The 20,199-nt window shown below is 46.2% G+C and overlaps 1 protein-coding gene across 1 annotated transcript in view; it reads right to left on the bottom strand.

Annotated features, from left to right (window-relative positions):
- The window catches only part of LOC129202771 (vasoactive intestinal polypeptide receptor), a 120,682-nt gene extending 100,929 nt beyond the window's left edge, over positions 1-19,753 (bottom strand). Inside the window, exon 1 of the mRNA XM_054816294.1 lies at positions 19,599-19,753. Within this exon, the coding sequence (XP_054672269.1) occupies positions 19,599-19,655 (57 nt within the window). The 5' untranslated portion in view covers positions 19,656-19,753. The remainder of the gene's footprint in view (positions 1-19,598) is intronic.
- Positions 19,754-20,199: the final 446 nt, after the last annotated feature.

Genomic DNA, 20,199 nt, shown 5'->3' with positions numbered 1-20,199 from the left:
ATCAGCAGGCCTGGATAACTTGCACCTAAGAGCACTGACAATAGCTGGCTGAGAAGGTCTATTTGAATACAGCCAAATGCAAAAACTGCACTCAAGAAAGAACAGATTCAGACCTCCAGTATGGCAGCCTGAATTCTGGAAAAGAAGTAAAGTGGTGGAGGATTTGGGGATTAAAAGAGGTAAATAATTCGATGTGAACTCCCAGTACATGCTGCTGAGAAAAGGCTAACACAACTGTTTGCTGTATAAACTGAACTGCAAGGAAGAACAAGAAGATAATACTCTTTTTTTCTACATGGTATTGGGAAGACACTAATGTCAGGCTTTTTAAAAGGGCAATAAAGACCAAGGGAGAGTGTGAAAAGGAAACGCAAAAGCAATTAGTGAAGCTCCGCATCCTTCTGGAGCAAGACCTGGATGCCCTCACTACAAGGTTATCTCAGTAGACACTGGGCACCTATGTTTACGCAACTGAATGAAGAGTCTTCAAAGGTACTCTGCTATAAGGCAATTCAATCTAGCAGAGAAAGGCACAATGGGATGTGAAGTGGAAACCTATTCAGATTCATCACTCTGTCCAGGGTGTCTAGCTTAATAGCTTGGGCAAAGGGGCAACGGATGTGCTGAGCTGTCCATCTCAGCTTCTGAAGAGTTCATCAAAGTACAAGTTATTTTTTATCAGAAACAGGTTGTGGGACTCCACTTACTGGAGGTAACTGGTGAAAATTAGTTGCTTTCAATAACTAGCCAAATAAAATAATCTACCCTTCCCATCAGGGATTACTCTAATCTTAATATAGCTACAACTGCACAGGCTTCCTGGGTTTCTGATGTCAGATCTTGGCCCAGGCACTCAGACTTTACATTCCAGTTGGATTTTCTCAAATAGCTGCTGGCTTCTAATCATGGAAGTCTACTTGTTCTTGCTGCTGTATGTTTGGAAACAAACACATTCAGATAATGGAGTTTCAATAATGTTCTGAACTTGAGGGGGGAAATGCTGCACAGAAGTCCTTAGAAACTCCATTTTAGGGGCACTCCTGTTTGATTACTGCCTTTTTTTTGTTAGAAAAAGCCTGATCAAGGTCTAAATATCCATGTCATGAAACAAGAAGAGACACAGCAAAGTCACATTGATACTGCTGGAGCCACTGAGTGCTGCCAATCCCCCAGGTTTCATCAGGAAACTTGCAGTATTTTGCCTTTGTCCTGGCATGGTTAGTGCATCCCAGACAACAGACCAGCAGCAGCAGTAGGCTTCTAGTCATCTTGACTGCACAGAAAAACAAAGATACCAAGCATCGGTAATCCAGGAGACAAATAAAGGAGAAGTTAAACTCCTGGTACTTTTTCAGAATTGTTTCATGATTTTTGCTGCTGGTTTTGCTTCTTTAGCTTTTGGCATTGTGAAAAGTGACTAGCAGCTATTGGTATTTCACCAGTGCAAACTGGTGACATCGAGCTGGTCTCTGTACAAACACAAATAGACAGAGACATATCCCGACTCAAGGCAGAATTCATTTGTCTGAAGTTTGCTGCCCAGTCCCACATGAAATACTCAAGTAGAGCTGGGACAGCATGTGGGCCAGCTGGTACGAGAAAGGGCGTATGGGAGACCTGTGCCCTCTGCACAAGCACCCAGGAGCCCTAAGCTATTGGAAATGGTGCAAGGCCGTACCCATGGGCAGCTAAATCAAACCTCAGAGCTCCAGTGACCATAATGAAATGACTAGAGTTAGATGCCTTAATCTGCAAATGAGTCCCACCTTGGGGACATTTTTATAGGACAAAAAGAGGGTCTGCATCCAGTTTTTAATAATGGATAAAGGATGCTGGGAATCCAGCTCTCCTTTGCATAACATCTTCCTCTGTTCCTGTGTACAAGAGAAAGAAATCCATCTTGAATGAAGGAGCTGTCCTGCTGTTCCAGGGAAAAGACACTATTCTTTTCTTTGCTGTCTTCTGTTCTTCAAAGCAAGAACATCCATGTCATCAGTTCTGGGTTTGCTGGACCCTACAAGCCCAGGTTTGGAGTACGGAGCCAGGAACACAGTGAACTCTGAATCTGCCAATTACGAACTATTTGGATGTACTTCACCTAACGAAAACAAATGGATTGTGCAATTCCTGGGACTGCAGATGTGCTGTGGGACAGTGTTTCAACCCACTCGCTCTCTCTCTCAGGTGCCCCATCTGTATTAAGGAGGGTTGCATTGTAAATGGCTTATCGGACTCATCTGGGTGTTAATCTGGGAACACAGACCCAGAACACATCTGCAGCACTGGGATTTCACAATCCAATTACTTTTCCTATGAGTAGTGTAACCTTTTCCCTGAGGCTTACCTATGGTCAGAGACAAAAATGCATCTCAGTGGCACAAGCTCATACTGTCACGGCAGAGGTTGCTCCAGCTAGGGAAGATCTTCCAGACAAGGTAATGCAGGCTACTGGCAACAGGCGTCATGTTTGAGAAGGACAGGAAACCTTAAGAAGCTCTTCCCAGCTCCAGAGCCTACCAGTTAGACAAATGAAAAATGAGGATATTCTATCCAGCAGCCCCTGCCTGCCCACCGCAACAAAAAATTGTGTTCACCATCATCTGGTTCTTGCCATTAACTTCCCTTAACTGGGTTTCCTGCCTCAAGGGGTTGCTTCCTGCCCAGAACATCCCATTCCCAGCCCTGCACACATTATCCAGGACTGCTATTTGTAGATGAGAATTTATGGCACTTTGACATAGAACAAAAGCGGGAATGCTTTTAAATCGCAGCGAAACTGGCACTGTGATATGGCTGTGCTTTGTGCGTCCCTCAGTTTTATCAAGCTATGAGTATTTCTGAGAGAAAGTGACTTCTCTAAGTGTGGAAACGTGGCTTCATATCTTCATTTCACTCCTCAGTTCCCAGGCTGAGGATCAAGGGATTCACACAGAAGACACTGCAGTGGCACAGGGTGAGGAAAGAGAAGAAGCAACAAAGCCTAAAATCAAATCTTAGTACCTTATTACAAGGCATATATTTCAATATAGAGCCTATTATTTCAGCAATCATAGCTGCATTTACTGTCACTTGTAACTGATGTGCTTTACATGCTCACAAGACCGCAGGCGAGGAGGGAGCACTCTTCCTCCACAGTTTTCCCAACCTGGGCAAGGAGCCATCCACTGCTGCACATTCCCAGCACGCCTGTCCAGCTACACATCCAGAACTTGCGAAGTGCTTGAGTCTTGCGAAGTGCTTTAGAAAAATGAAACTCAACAATTGTGGATGCCCCGTCCCTGGAAGTGTTCAAGGCCAGGCTGGATGGGGATTCGGGCAACCTGGTCTAGTGGAGGGTGTCCCTGTCCATGGCAGGGGGGTTGGAACTGGATGATCTTTGAGGTCCCTTCCAACCCAAACCATTCTGTGAGTCTATGATCCTGCCCCATTTCTTTACAGCGACACTCCGGACTATAATTGTGATTATATGGACCAGAACTACTCTTGTGAGTGACCAAATGAAGTAAAAAAACACCCACCAAACTTAAAAAAAAAAATATCTGCAAGACCTTTGAGAGTCCTGGATGGTATTTATAACTATCACCTTGCTGCATTTCTGGTCCAGCTGCTCTTTTTGTACATCAGCCTTTGGGAAAGATAAGTGTTATTCATAGCCTCAGTGATACAAGTTGCTATCAGGCAGCTGCTACTGGAGTTATTTGACAACAGCATCTCATGCTACAGCTAAGCAGCATGACCAGATAAGACCAAACAATGTAAGTGAACAGAAGAACATCTTTATTTTCTTTTAAGTTTACACCCATTTTCTGCAATCATAGCTAAACGTCCCCTAGATTCAGCCCAGCTCCAGGCTTTGCTCCACAAAACGAAATGCAGCATATGAAAGGGATAGAAAATAGAGGGAAGTGCTTTCCTCAGCATTAGAGTACATCAAAACTTCAAGCTCTTCTCTGAAAAACCCTTGTTTAACAGGTGACAAAGGTCAAGGTTGGCTCCCTAAGTGCAGCAGCCCTCTGGATGGCACAGTTAACTCCTTAACTTAAAAATACATGGAGTCAGAGCAGGGGTATCTTACTGGTCCTTCTACTGAGGAGATGTGAGGAAAAAAATCTCAACACTCCTTCCAAGGAGTAGGGAAATTACTGTGGATTAAACCTCTTCAGAACGAGAAGATGATCTTTTTTTTTTTTTTTCCCCCCTCTTTATATCCACAGTAATTCAATGGCATAAAAATTAAATCCAGCTGGAATGGCTTTTTAATTAAAAACATATTTTGCTTATCAGAGTGAGAACACTTAACTGATTACAAAGGAAACGTGCAAACCGCTGGCATCCTGTTCCCCATTCTCCAGCCAGGCTGTGCAACAAACTCACTCTGTTAAACCATGTGTAACCCTTTGGAGACCACCCCACATGAGCTCTCCTCACTGCATGTATGGACCATAAAAAGCCGTATAGGACATATAGAGTCTAGACAAAAAGTTATATACAAAAGCTCCCTCTCTCTGGCTGAACCTGCTGGAGTTCACTCTTGTTTTAATTTGCTGACTCCTAGAAATGCCCTATGGAAGCACAGAATCTCTATACATTTCATTTCTACTCCTTGGCTGTGCTATTATTTATCTTCATAGACAACTAGAAGGTTTCCCACTGTCTCAAAAGCACCCTCAGGCCAAAGGCTTGTTTAAACCATACACCTGACCCATTCCTAGCCGATACACACCAGCATCCCACTCCAATGGTTAAGGACCTCTTTTGTCCACAAGCACTACCATCCAGGCTTGTTGCCAGAGTCAGGTTATTTTGCTGGAGGCCTCTCCGTATGGTGACAACAACATACACGGTCACGATACGGGCAAGGTTGGGTCCCACAAGCTATGCCACCCACCCACCTTGAGGTGTCCCCTGAGGAACATCTCACGTGCCACAGGCTTCTGGGCCACCGGGAATACTGCTGTTGCCTGTGCTACATTTGGGTTTCAGCCTGCCAGGGCTGCTCCCGTAAGAATTTTCACGAGCATTAAACTCACAGTTGGCTCCTCCGACAGCACAGCACTGCAATGTTAACGTCAGCGAAGCTAAGCTGATTTATTCTGGCTGAGGATGGTAACTGCAGGGTAGGATTTTCCCAAGCACAACTATTAGTTAAATTCCTAGGGCTGAGTGAGTATGTGACCGAGTCCCTGCATGCTTTTATCTTTCTGTTTTCAGTGCCAGCTCCTGATAGGGAAAGGGACGTTGAGGCAGATGCTAGAACTGAGGTCTTGAACCCATCCTGTTTGCGATGATCCTATGGGACTTTCCATCAGAACAGTGCTATCACAGAAACTCAGCGTCATTTTCCTTGCAGACAGAAAGAAGATCAGATACTGCTTCAATTGGGAAAGTTACTCTATTTTTAGCTCCAGTAAGACCACTGCAGCCACAAGGTGCTGGATTCCAGAGGCTGAAATAACCATCTCAGATAAACCCAAGAGCAGACATGTTGTTCTCCAAATGTCTCTCACATAATGAAGAAAATGAAATTTTACTCTTGCAGCTCCTCCTACCCTCTTTCCCTCCTGACACCCAGAGAATCATTAAGGTTGGAAAAGATCTCTCAGATCATCAAGTCCAACTGTCAACCAAACACCACCATGCCTACTAGACCATGTCCCGAAGTGCCATGTCTACATGTTTTTTGAACACCTCCAGGGATGGTGACTCCACCACCTCTCTGGGCAGCCTGTTCCAATGCTTGACCACTCTTTCGGTGAAGAAATTCTTCCTAATATGCAATCTAAACCTCCCCTGATGCAACTTGAAGCCATTTCCTCTCATACTATAGGATGACAACCTGGGGTTACCCCTGATATACTCCACGGGAGACACCAAAACCCTAATCTTATTGGTCAGGACTTTCTTAGATTCTTAAATACCTTTAAACGCTAGACTTTGTCCAATATTCTGTTTCCAGGCCTGGAAATTTTCTTCCCTGATTAAATCTTCTGCTGTTCAAGTGAGTTAGAGATCTCCAGACTCTAAGACTGAATATGCTTCAAACTAGTAGTTGCAACTGAGCAACTTTCAAACATGAAACTCTTCCACTAACAGTATCTGATCTATGATCTAAAATAGAGGTCATTATCCCTTCTCCGAGCGTGTCAGACTTCCAACATGCAAATCAGGAAAGTGATATTTCCCCCCCTTCCAGAAATGGCTGTGTCATCATTTAAAGGTGTGGCACATTCTAGCCATTTTCTGGCCTGAAAAGGAAAGTTTAAAAACAATCCATAAAAAGTAAAGGTGGTTCTTTACTCAGTTTTCTGTCACAAAAAATAACTCAGAACTTGTGAACTTTTCCAGTTTCTTGATGAGAAGAAAAAAAGGAAAAGCTACACTGTTTTTTTCTCCCCCATCAATCAAGAATTAAAATCCCCAAGGTTAAATAACTCCCTCACTCCCTGCAACTTCAGAAGCAAAAAAAGCACCTTCCTGAAAATATTGCTCAAGTTTAGGGTTTTGTTAAGGAAAATACACTTGGAAGTAAAATTGTCAGCAAGCTCTAATGTGAAGAAATCAGTCAAGGTTCTTTATATCTTGCCTTAAGATTCATTAAATCTCATTTCACAGCAGCCATGCACCCCACACTCAGAGGTCAGCTGCAGCCACTAACTGGGTGAGATGTGCAGAAGAACAATGGTTTCCCCACTGTAGACCTCAATGTCGGCGGACAATATTGATTTTAAACTTTCTCCCTCTCACCCCTCATAAGCAGCTCATGTCCCTGTGCATGTGCAGTTGGAGATGGTTGACCACATCTTTTCTGGAGAGAAGCACCATTTTTAAACTTGCTGTTGTTATTTTAGTATGGTGTGAAGGATCCGGGAACTCCCTATTGCTCATGTGAGAACAATAAAAAAATATTAATCCCTCTCTCCGTCACCTCTGAAACAAAAGATTTACAATAAATAGACCAAACAGACCACATCTGCTCTGTGAAACACCATGCTGGGACTGTCAACCCAACCCCTGGGTGAACACTGAGCGTATAGCCAGAGTCATCCTGATAAAAACCCTTCCCTGTCTCTGCTCCCTAACAAAATGCTTCCTTCCCTTCAAGGCCATGACCTTCATGACAGCCCGAATGATGACACTGTTGGCTGGCACAGGAAGGCCCAAGTCCACTGTGGATGGATCCCTCCATGCAAGGTGTAACAGTGGGAAAGAGCAGTGTCCCATCACATGCAGAGCAAAGTCCTCCAGTTGGCTTGAAGTTCCCTGCAACAGGAACATGTCCTGCAGCACGCCCAAATGCACTCACACACACCTTCAAAAAGAAGAGACCAAGGGGAAGATTGCCAAGAGAGGTATCATTGGCGGGACCTTTCCACCAGAGAACTGGCAAAGCTGCAATACTGGGGGACTATATGAAACCCTAGAGAGATCCTGCCCATCTCTCAACAAACCAATAGCCTTCCAAGATGATCTGTTTCCATCTCCTACTCTCACCGGTCTCAAAGCCAAACATGGATGTGTCTCCAAGCCTGGCCAGCCTCCCATTCCTGCACTGACAGGTAGATCCATACTATGATAATGCCTCACTCCTGCTAAAGGTGGTTTTGCCTTAAGTCTTTCCTTAAGCAGGAGGGGCCAGCGCTGCATTGTGAACAGCATCACACCAATTGTTCTCCCTGCACAGCAGGTGAACATCACACACATCCTATAGGAAGGCTCCTTCTGAGGCAGTCCCTGTGACAGACAACACATCCCTTCCAGAATCGGGCCAGCCTCCATCACAAAAGAAGTTGGCTTTCTGGCTCTCAGTGCTGTTCTTGGCATGCTCTTCTCACATCTCGCTCCTCTCACTGCTACAAACCTTCCCACACCCAGCCAAATTCAATCCCATCGAGCGTACAAACACTCCTGGCACCAGCACTAGCTCTGTATTTTACGAGACGCTTCCGGTCCCTGACATTATCATGAGTGCACGTATAGAGGGTAACCGCATCATCCCCATGACATCAATTTGCAAGGCAACACTAATTACAAAGTCTTTATGATGTAGGCAGACAATGGTGAAAGGAAATAAGTGAAGGGCAAGTAAAGGAAGTATATTTTTTCTCAGTTCCAGAGTGGGTTTTAGGCATTCAGCTGCAAGACCACCCCTAGCAGAAAGTTCATTTACAGAGCCTGGAACTGAACTAAGAGCTCCTCAGCTTCATCCTGTTGCTCCTCTCCAGCTGCAGCTGAATTTATTGGTTCATCTCCTTCTACTCATGGTTACCCCAGTGGACATTGTTCCTCCTCTGTACTTCTCCCCAGGCTACTCTGCAAGGAAATACGCATTTATTTTTAGGCGCATTGTACTCTGACTGGTTGGGCTCTCCTCCCAGGGCTGCAATATATATTTAATACTTGTTTCCAGAGCTGACAACCCAGAAAGCTTGAGTGGTGAACTGGCAGAGAAGAAATAATTATGAAGTAGAGGGGCACCAACCTGCCAAGCATTTTAATACCCCTTCTAGAAACAAAGACTTGACTTTTCAGCAGTCCCGTAGTCAGGAAGAAAACAAGCCTGAATCAAAGACACAGTTGCTGTTTTATTATGATGATGATTTGTGCAATAACAAATCCTGTCAGATCTGCAGGAGAGAGGAACAGGAGGAGAAATACTATTAGAGCAATATGCAGAGAAAAAACGTACTGGGAAAAGGCAGTAGAGGAGACAACTGCACCGAGGCTGCCCAGCGTTCCCAGCACGGGCAGTCCCTAGGAGTGCTACAGCTCTGCGATGCGTCTAGACAGTGGTGATCCAAGTGGGCTCAGCAGACCCAGCGATCAACCTGCACAAGAGATTCAGCTCAAATGTGGGATTGTTCCACAACTGATCTACCTAAAGGCTGCGGTTCCTAACGTCTTTGCAGCTGGACTTCACAAACTTCGTGTTTCTCTTTCCTGTTGCCTCCAGCTGCCCTTCCGTACCCTGCCCTCGCCATATCCCCAGGCAAACACCATGCTGGGACCACAGGTCCTGCCGGTCCCCGGGGCCTCCATCACAGCTTGCAACAGCAGCTTGGACTCTTTTCCCTTCCGCATCTCTTTTTCCAAAGAGTAAATACTGTGCTGTCGAGCTGACTAGGTGTCTTTCCTTCAGAAAATCACAACCTTTACTCAGCCCTTGACTGAGCTATTCTTCCACAACTGAATGTAGTGTTTCTGGAAGATGCCCCTTCAATAAATCCTTGCTTCGTTTTATCTCCCCGTAACAATACGTAGCAGAAAAAATTTGAACAGACAACCAAAGCTTCAGCTTTATAGCTAGGTTTAAAAATATTTCCAGATGCTTATTGGTCCCTTAAGACATTTCTGAGGCTCAGGTCAAGTAGACCCAAGGCAGCAAGCTCCAATTTTTAATTTCCTTTCCATCTACAACACCATCAGGGCTTGGCTAACGCAGTTTAACCACCAGAGCTGTCTGGCTCTGGGAACAGCTTCCCAGGCAAAGGAGAACAGCAAAAAAGTGAACTTCAGGTCCAAGGTACATAACTGCAGGAATACAATAGGAGCCCTGTGTTGCCCGAGACCTCAAGGAGACAGAAAGGTTGTTCCTGCCTTATATTCCCCAAGCTTGTAAGACCCAAATGAAAACAACGGCCAAGATAGAAGGCACAAATACACACCCCGATATTATAAGCCTCTTCCTCACGGTGTATAAGTTTAATGGCAGTGTAGATCGCGGATTTCCGGCACAGCTTCAGCCACTGACAGACATCCAACCAAGCCTCTCCAAAAGAACTAGGTACCAAAACGAATGGATTTCTAAAAGTAACATCTCACACCACAGTTTTATTAAGCGCTATTACAGCCATCATGGACTACTGATATATGGGACATAATATTTTTTTTATTAGACGGACTAGTACAGCTAGAGGATAAAAAAAAAAAAAAAGAGCTCTCTTACTCTGAAGCACACTCAGGAAACTTCATGATACACATAGATCTGAAATAACAGTGCTGATTTTAGTCAGGTTAATTAATTACAGGAAAAAAAAAAAGAGTAATTAGCACCTGCAGAGCAGAAGAATCACTTAGCCAGGGAGGAGCTGGTAGGACCATCAGCCCTTGTAGGACTTCAGGGGTGGGTGAGTTATCACCCCTGCAACAGCAAGAAACTAGCAGGTGGTGAGACGTGAAGAAAACTGCGTCATGTCATAAAAATCGGTGTCTCCACTGAGTTCGAGGTTTCTAATGCCCAGCAGAACCTTGAGTGTTAATTTGTGGGCTTGGCTTTCGGAGACACACTGTAGGTCTGTAAGACAGACAGATGGTAGCGATGGTTTTGCAATAAGCCACACTCTCCAACCAGCAACTTTTCTTTCATGTTGTCCCACCGATAAACATCGTCAGGCTAAACCCAGAGCAATTGCTGCTCAGCTTTGTTTCTCTTTCAGACCGCAGGAAGTATTGCTATGCCTGAAAGGAAGTATTTTTATTTGATATTTATAAAGATTTATAAAAATATATTTTTTCAGTCGTTCTGATATCAGCTGTTATTTCCCTTGACAAACCTTGCCTCATCTGCATTGTACACACACAGCCTGAAGACAAGCTGGACATACTGTTTGCTGAAACGTGTATGACTTCCACGGGGAGGGAGGAGAGAGCGGGGCAAGGAGGAACAAAGTTTAGTTTTGCCAAAAATGGTACTGCAAAAGAAACGGTGTGTAGGGGATGAAAGAACAAGAATTGCTGCACCCAAAAATACAGCCCGTGCCCCCACTGCAAAGCACCAGCTCCACAAGGCAAAAAAGAAAAAAAAAAAAATGCTTTGCACAGAGAAACTGTGAAAAGGGAACTGTACAAGAGTCAGCGAGGAGAGCAAAACAGAAGGGGTGGGAAAATTCTTTGAGAGTAATCATTGCAGCACTGGAATTAAGCGCATGGCACAGCTGAGACCCACACGGCTCTGCAGCCGTGTTTAATGTCATCCCCCCCCCCCCCAAAAAAAATGCGAGCAGCCTAGCAGTCGACACTTGAGCACGTCAGTAATTCTTCACGTAGTGTTTGGCCTCCTTTCGGTGCCCTGTGAAGCTGGGAACCATCTCAGCAGCAGCAGCATTTTTCTTCTGCCTTTGAGTATGTCAAACAAAAAGAAAACCTGGTTCTGTGGTGAAAAACGCTGGAAAAGCCTAATTACGCCTAGGAGCCAGGGTGAAAAATAAAAAGATAACCAAATAGAGGGATGCAGATGTGGCAGGAAACAAGCGGCTTGTTTCAATGTTGGCTCTTTTGCACGTACACCCTCCTTTGAAATGCCCCTGGGGCAATAAAAAAAAAACCCAAAAAACTCCGAGCAAGACCCAAAGGGGTTCCCAGCCAGGCAAGGGTGGCAGAGGGGCTCCGCCACCCGTCCACGTAGCTCCCAGCACGTGGCAGGACTCAGCGAGGGGAAGAAAGCAGCCACATCCCTTTGCATTCCTTGCTGAATTATCCCAAATTACTTATCCCCAAATTACAGGGGAAAACCAGCCAAGAAATACTGGGCACGGCTCAGGATTGAGCCCAACCACTGATGGCAAGGAGGATGGAGTGGCGTTAGCAGCAGGACACGTGCGAGCACATCAGCGAGTGCTGCTGCAGCTCCACGGCTGAGCGGTCCTGGGGAATATCTCATCCTCTGCAAGAAAGCACATCTGCCAGGGCAGTGGGGTTTAATCTCTGCTCTGCTAACTCCCGAGGGCTGCGAAAGGTGGCTTAAAAAAAACCAAACCACCAAACAAAAAGAACACCCCCGAAAGCACCGCGTAAGTCCCACATAGCCATAAATGAACTTTCTAAAGGGGTTCACCTGATAAATGCCCAGCGGTCTGTAATGGGAAAGAAGCTATGAAAAATAATCACTACATTCACTTAAAATATGAGCTGGATTTGGCTACAGCAAAATAAAGGTGGAAGAGGTATAGTCTTCAGCAGGATTTGGTTTCTGGCTGTTTCCAAGCTGAGTGCATAAAAATGCTGAGTGTCAGCGTTGCAGCAGCTTTTCATTTTGTTGCAAATGTACGGAGCTGTTAAAGAGTATTTTTTTTTTTTTTGGTGGGGGTATCACATTCAGTGTATTAAATTTTGTCTCCCCTTTGCCTTGAAAAGGGATAACTTCCTTCAAGTTCAAACTGCAGCGGTCTGGCCACTTAGGAAAGATGAAATAAAAGCTGCTTTTCAGTAATGAATAAAGCAGGCTGCAGGGAAAAGCTCAGCGTGAGCAGGTTTTCTTCTTTTTTCATTCTTACGCAACACAAGAGAAACCTGGGGAGGGATTCAGCTTGCAGCTTAAGATCTCTAAGCGTAGGTGTCTACCTGAGGGTGACCGAACTACCACTGTAGTCAACAAGGGTTCAAAAAAGTGCATGACGGAGGCACATGGTGCCGTTTGTGATAACTTTCTTTTCTGCGTTCACAGCATCCACGCGGGGCTGGCAGATAACATGGCATCTACGGGGGCTTTGCTCTCCAGCAAGGGATGGTGTGGGACCACCGGGTATTTTCCTGCATCTCAGATGTCCTGAGAGCGGGCAGCTGACATGGACCTGACCACACTACTGACCACAACGGGAGCTGAGACCGTCTGCATCACGCATAGACACCTACACAGAAATGCCGAAACGTAGGTGTCCTAATCCGCAAGGTGAATCCCACCCCAAGGTCACCTGCAAGGAAGCTCACAGACTGATTAGCTGTGATAGACAGTGACGTTTATTAGGGCCCTGGAGACGATTGCTGCTCAGATGTTGGTCATGATGTTACAGATCACCAGGTATTAATTGAAACATCTGTTAAACACAGAATCAAGGTCGGAGCCCTGAAGAAACATCTTTTTAAAACACCCAATAGATTTCAGCTTTACAAAGGAGACACAAAGTATTGATATCTTCCCCTCCAGACAAGAATTGTATTTAAATAGATTTTTCTTTTTCCCCCCCTTTCCCTCTTGATGAGATGCAATTTCACAGGGATGAAGATTAAAAAACCGCGGAGCTCATACTCAGCTTCCCAACTGTCAGGAGTAGGAACATCCCTGAGCCCGCTGCAAAAGCAAGAAGGGGATCATGGGGATGGTGGCTCAGCAAACAGAGTTGGGATCTCCGTATTCAGTTCTGCTGGTCTCTCCTCTGCTTTACATCAACGCAAATCAAGTAAGCCAAGGCATGACATCCAGAAGAGTTTATCACAACAGCATCGCCAAGTCTGTTGTCCGGCCCACTAGCGAAATGCATCAGAAAATAATCCCGATTTGGTTCTGAGTTAGGAAATAATCCCAATTCAGTTCTAACACTTGAATTTAAATGATTCATATCCCAGCAGTGGAAACAGTGAAACGGATGGTTAGGGACTGCCCTGGGGGTGGGAAATCTAGCTAATGTGACTAAGGGAGGAGCATAGGGCTGCTAACAAACACTGTTTCAGCTGACCGGAAAAGTGACTTTGTTAACGTAAAGTACATCAGGGTCTCTAAAATTCATGTATAGCTCAGAAGCTAAAGCAGGTCTCTAAATCCTGGAAATACTGTATCTATATCAGTAAGTTAGTGCTGTAGATAAAATCTGGCACACTAAACCACCTGTAAAGCAGCACTAATGTGTTTTTTCCAGCCTTAAGCAACCCACAACACATATCCCCGCGCACAAAAATGTCACTAAATTCGCTTTATAATCCAACCATCTAAAAAACTACTGAACTGAGTTCTGACGTCACCTACGCTAACTTCGTACCAGGGCTGCACTGACTTCAGGGCACCGCACCTGCCTTGCATCCGCACGACTGACGGATGAGCCGGGGAAGGAATATCAGAGGCAAGAACCATAACCACAAAGAAATATCGCACCTGCTTCCGCCTCTTAACCTTACCTGCTCGCTTCCAGCAGGTCAAGCCACGTTCATATAGACTATTTATTTTTGTGCAGATTGGCAATTATTAAACATAAGTGCTCTCGGTATTATAGCTCTTCCCTCATTAGGGTTTATGCATGAGGCTAAGCAGTTTAGAAGTGATTTGTAGCAAAGCTAATAGCCAGTAGATGCTTCTAATAAAGCTGAAGTTTCAGGACAAAAAAAAATCTTGGTACTTTATTAACAACATCCTTATCAGAAGAAAACTTTGCACTTTTATTTACATCTCCAGAAGCCTTTAAGTTTTTCTAAAAACCCAATGCTGAAGAAGTCTGGTGTCGCCCCATTCAACAAATAAAAGGGCTGTACAACGATGCAAGGAGCATCCAGCGAACAGTGGCTTCAGGGAGCTCATCTTCTTCTCAGATCTTCCCCAAGGCACTGTCTGAGAACTAATGAATGAACTCTCCCTGCTTTACCTGTCTTGTAATGTGAAAGGTGAAGCTCATGCCCAGAGAGATGAATCATCCCAGAGAAATCCCTGGGGGGCAGGCATGAAGCCAAGCAAGCTGCAGGTTGCTCCAAAAGGCGACCAAAAGGTGACAAGATGACCACTCAATTGGTGAACAGACTTCTCCAGCCATGCACCGCATCTCCTTACCATGGCGTTAGCAATGGAGGCCAGTCTGATGGCTGGCATCCCTTCCCTCTCATACCTCAAGACGAAGGGTCTGATTTTTCTTCCACTGCAGTCCTCTGGGATCTCATTTTCAGAGGCAAAGACATCTCCCCTCCTGGCTCGGTTCCCACCCAAATGAAGCTGTGAGAGCTCGTGACTTCTGGAGGACATGTGAGAGGGAACATCTGGAGGGGAGGGAGCAGTGAAACGGCAAGTGCTCAGCACTCGCTGAGGGAACCCCTGCCCAGCTGCACGGGGCAGGACGACAAATCAGTGCCACAGCACGGGCAGGCTCGGCAAGTCTCACGGAGGGAAAGGGAGCTTCTGACCTGCCCGTCTGTCCGTCCACGCTCTCCATCCCACCTGCTGGGCCAGAACTCCAGCCCCCTCCTGCTCTGGGGTCTCCAAGCATTTCTGACCCAGTTTGTCCATGTTTTTGGCCCGTGACTGAGGATTTTCCTTGGCCGCATTTCCTAGATTTTGGTTCTTACAAAGGACTTTCCTCATCTTTCCAATACAGTAGAGAGAAAACTGATGAGACCAGACAACGGAGCTGTATTTAACCACACAACTTTTCCCAGGCATTGGAAAACCACATATCCATTTCCACTGAGCCAGCGTGATGCAGCAGCGATCCCACTCGCAGCAGTGAAATGACACTGCCACACTTGTGCTGACTTGGGCAGGACATGACCTACCATGTGCATAAACTCAAGCAAAGTCCGGCTCCTCATCAAAACTTGAGTAAGAGTTTTTATTTCGCACAGATAATTTGACTCCTTTCCTGAATTTGAGCCACAGATGCCATGCACAGTGTGACAAATCTCCTCCAAATGGGCTCGTCTTGAGTCTCATTGATCTACAGTGTCTGGTGCCCTTCCTCAGACTGCCAATAAATGGGACACTGAATGCTGAACAGGGAGATATTCTTCCTGCCCCTCTTCCTTCGCTTCGCCATCTCCAAAAACTCGTGTCTACAAGCTAGCTCAAATACCAGGTAACTTCCCAGTCCTGCCAGACTAAGTCAGCATACGAGATACCAGTCTTTCCAGTCGTTTCTGCTGGAGACCATCCGAAAAAGGGAAAAAGCTGTCCCTGAAAAATAATAGAAACTCTGTATGTTTGCCATTTCCAAGGCAGCCTCACAGTCGGTGAGCTGTGAAACACCTCTTTCGTGACACCAGTCCCATCACTTACTCATGCCCCAGTTGCCCATTTGCAAAATGTGCAAAGCACCTCCCTGCTTTGCATCCACCGTGTCCCCTCCTTGGATATTCAAGTGAGGAGAGACAAATATCACTCAGCAAAGTCACGTCACTATGAAACAAAGAAAACAAGAACAAAACGTCACGGCAGCCTCACAAGCCAGCACTGGATGGACTTAGCACAAAACACAGCACTCTCTACTTTGCATTTTTATCTGGTGCAGCCCTCTGGCTGTCATACCACTGCTGATATTACAACGGGAAGGAGTTTGAACCAGAGTATTTTTAAAGCGCTGTAAAAAGGGGGAAATACACGTGCACACCCAAATTCACACACTAGGCAGCTTTCTCTGTCCATGGTCCCATGTGCCTCCTGATGCTGAATATTTAGCAACCATCCCTCTTTAAAAAAAAAACAAAAAACAAACAAAACCAACCAAAAAAACCCACTCTGGTGAACTCATCCCCGTTTATGATACATCATGATTTCCCTCCTGTCTGGTTCTCTGGAGTTTTCCTGCTGGAGACAGACCTCTCGGCTGTGGGGAGGGTGTGATAATTACGGTGTGAATCCCCCTGCTGACATACCAGTGGGCTGGAGTAACACGCTGTTGGAAACAGCCTTAAATATTCCACATAGGATTTTTTTATGCTTCAGATACTGTGGTTTTGCCTATTTTGCTCTTTTGCCTTGTTATGCCCTAAATAAGAGTTTCTAAAATATATGTACTGCTGAAAATATGTATTCTGAAAACTTGCAGCATTATAGAGAGGCAATGAGACTTTCAGAGCTACCCAGGTATGGGGTTGGGCAACTGGTTTCTCCTAGATGGCTTTAAATAAAGTCAGTCATGCATTTATACATGTAAAATTTAATAAACCGTACACCCAGTAATACATTGAGGTTTTGTGGCAAGGCCTTTGTTAAACACATGTTGCTCTTGCTAAAGCACCTTTGTGCTGGATCCTAGTGTGTACCTTGCCTCTTGCCCAGAAACATTATTTGTTTTAAGTGTATTTGTCCCACTTTTCAGATTCTCAATCCGTAACAGGATGAAAAAGATGCAGATACGGCTGAAGCGGTTGTCCCATGAGCTTAAATTTAAACTGATTTTTTAAGAATTATTCTGTTTCCAGCATTTACACTCGGACTGCTAAAGGATCAGACAGGAGTTTTTTATTCCATCATGTGTCTACTTCATGGATGGAACAGAATAAAATTCTGAAGAAAAGCACAAATTACACCAGCTGGACAGATTTGGCTAATGCAACGAGCTTGCAGTCTGAAGGCATGTGGAATCCACCAACTGCTTCAAATTATCCACATCTCATTTACTAGACACACGCTGAAGAAAAAAAAAAAAAAAAAAAAAGTCCAATTTGTAGCTCTCCGGGCCAGATTATCTTAGTTACACCTCGATAAGGTAAACCGACCCACTAGAACCTAATAGGGATTATTCTGGATTTACACCACGTCCCCATCACCACCACCTTCAGCACTTTTCTTCAAAATGTTAAAAGCTGACCATTGCAGGAGACAGGTCTCTTGTGAGAATGGTCTGAGGAGTGACAGCAAATGAGATTTGCCCAATTTCCCTTTTTCGTACGTTTGTAGATCATGAGAACCCGAGGTGAAAGTTTATAACAGCAATTAGAAACCACATGGCTGCAACAGTTTTATAGCACTGAACTTCTCGATCTGACAATCATCCTCGTTCAAAGTTTTTCCAAGGACATACCAATAAAAATTATCACAATAAATTATAAGAAAAAACCCCCGCTTCTGCTGAGCCATCGTAGGTCCCAGAGCAAGGTTGTTAAAATTGTGGAGTTACTTTTGCTTTAAAAATGAGCACCGAATGCCAGGTTTAAGCTGAGAATCACAAACAACAGGGATTTTCTCTAAAAAAAAAATCAGTATTAGTCACCTTGCAGATCAGCCCTGATAAGGAGCATGCAAATCTCTTTAATCCACTAGCATGAGCCAGGTCCCGGCGACATTAACACAACGAAAGAATGAGAGCAACCAACGGTTCCACTAAACCGAGGGCAAGGAAGTGAGATAAAGCATGAAACAATAAGATAATAAAAGGGTTGAAAAGGAACCAGTATGGAATTGCTCCTAGGCTGTGACCTGTCGCTGTCCCAGAGCTTTAGGGGTTTGTGCTTATTGACAGCAACCACCGACCCAAGGGCACCAGCGTAAGGGCCCGATCCTGCCATCACTTGCACGTTGAACTTCAGACGACTACGTGACTTAACTCCGCAGGATTTGGCCCCGGAGGATCTCCTCATGCCAACAATGTTTAAAGAAATGAGATTTTTGCCACGGGCTTCACTGGAAGCGAGAGTTGGAGCAGCTCCAGCAGCCGATGGGAGGAGTGCTACCCCCTTCTCATTTCTCCAGCTCCGGACATGAGCTATTTTAGATTTTCCCTAAAGCAAAGTCTGTAGAATTCCAGGAACTAATTGCTGGTCATTTTTTTAATACTTTAATCCATTTTCCCAGCCTGTTTTTCCTCAAAGAAAGTCTTTGGCGATGCAGATAGTTGGGTGGCTCGTGGTGCAGCCGAAAAAAAATGAAATAAGTCCATTTGCCTCATTTCTTAAGGGACAAGGGGAGAGGAAAGGAGGGATGAGTGATGCAGTGCCCAATCTGGGTTACCTTCCACTCTCTCTGAGGCTCGGCTTGATTGGTCTGACTCTGCTTGCTGAGGATCAGAGCAGCTTCAAGCAAACCACTATCGCCAGGTACGCCAAGCAAACAGAAGCAACTTGCAACCAAGTACTGATGGCACAACCTAGTTCCTGCAGGTAACCTCACCCAACCCAACAGGATGCTGGTGAGGCAACCTCACCTTGCGAAGAGAGAAAACAAGTGGGGGAGAAGATTGGAGGTAAGAGGGAAACAGCCACAGCCAGCACCCGATCTGCCCCCCACCCCAGCCTGCTGAATAAAAACGGTCTCACTGGAAATCACACGCCGCAAAGAAACAAGGCGTAAGCGCAAAGCTTCAGTGAAATGTGCAGAACCCCGTGTCTGCGCCGTTTGCACAGAGAATTAGCTTTTGCATGCACGTGTGTGTGTGTGCACACAGACACATCGCCAGGAGAAACAATCCCGTTTGCTAATTCTGCACTGTGCTACGAGCCATCTGCGGTGGGGGAGGAAACAGCACTGCCCCAATCAGGGACCTGCAAGCACAGAAATCATAAGCAGAGGGAACCCAGCAGCCAGAAAACACATCCTTTGCTCCCGGCTTCTGCTCTTTCCTCAAACAGTGCATCCACGTGAGGTTTTAGCGTCAGAGAGCGGCACTTTGATGAACTTCTCACGGGTGGCTGTTCTTCAGCCAGAGGAAGGTCCCATCCGAGAGCCCCCTGCCCTGCCACTTAATTGCCTCCGGGACGTTTCATCCCATTATCCCCAGGGTTTTTTTGGGGGGTGGGGGGAGCTTTGCACGAAATGATCAAGCTCCTGAACAGAAACCAAACCGAAAGCCAGGCTGCAAACCTGAATAACAATGAAACCAAGAGCCAGTCCTGAAATAAAACGCTAAATCCCCCAAGTGAATTCATCTAGCTCAAGAGATCCTCTCACTCTTGAAGAGGAAGCATACCTTGAACAGTAAGAAAATTAAGCGATTGCTATTTTCTAGACGATCGGGAGGAAAGGAAAGCCAACACCGATACACCTGCCTTTAACCAACACCACTTTCAAAGTTGCCCAAAGTTTGCCCGAGGCCAAACCGATACACCCCGCGGGTACGGAGCGGGGCACCAGGGCAGAACCGGCCCCGCGGACGCGGAGCTCAGCCCCGCAGCGTCCCACCGGGAGCAGCACTCACCGCGGACAGCAGGCAGCCGAGCAGCTGCACCAGGACGCCCAGGACCGCGTACTCCATGCTGCCCGCTCCGCAGCAGAGGACACCCCGCACCGCAATGTCCCGGCGGCTGCGGGCAGCGCAGCGCTCCGCTCCCGGCACCGGCCTGAGCGCATCCAGCGAGGGAGGGACGGAGGGAGGGAGGGAGGGACGGAGGGAGAAGGAGGGAGGGAGGGGAGGGAGGGAGGGAGGAGGCCACACCGCCGCCCCGCACCGCTCCGCTCCGCCGGAGCCCGCCGCGCCCCCGCCCCCGCCCCCTCCCTGCTCGGGGCGGGGCCGCCCCGCCCCCCCGCCCCCCAGGTGCCGCCGGGCCCGCGGGCAGCCGTGCGCTTCGCGGGGTGTGCCTTCGTTCTTCTCCTGCCCCCCTTTCTTCTCTCTTTGCCCCCATGCTGTTTCTCCTCCTTCATTTTACCCCTCCTTCTTTCCCCTTTATTCGTTTTCACTTATTTCGCCTCTTCCTCCTTTTTTCTCCTGTTTTTCCTTCTTTCCCCTTCCTTTCTCCTTTTCCACTCTTTCTCTTTTCTTCCCCCTTTTTTCCTCTTCATTTTCCCTTCCTTTTTCCCTG

This window comes from Grus americana, chromosome 2 (assembly GCF_028858705.1).
Source record: "Grus americana isolate bGruAme1 chromosome 2, bGruAme1.mat, whole genome shotgun sequence".
NCBI lineage: Eukaryota > Metazoa > Chordata > Aves > Gruiformes > Gruidae > Grus > Grus americana.
This window is presented reverse-complemented; position numbering and strand designations above follow the sequence as displayed.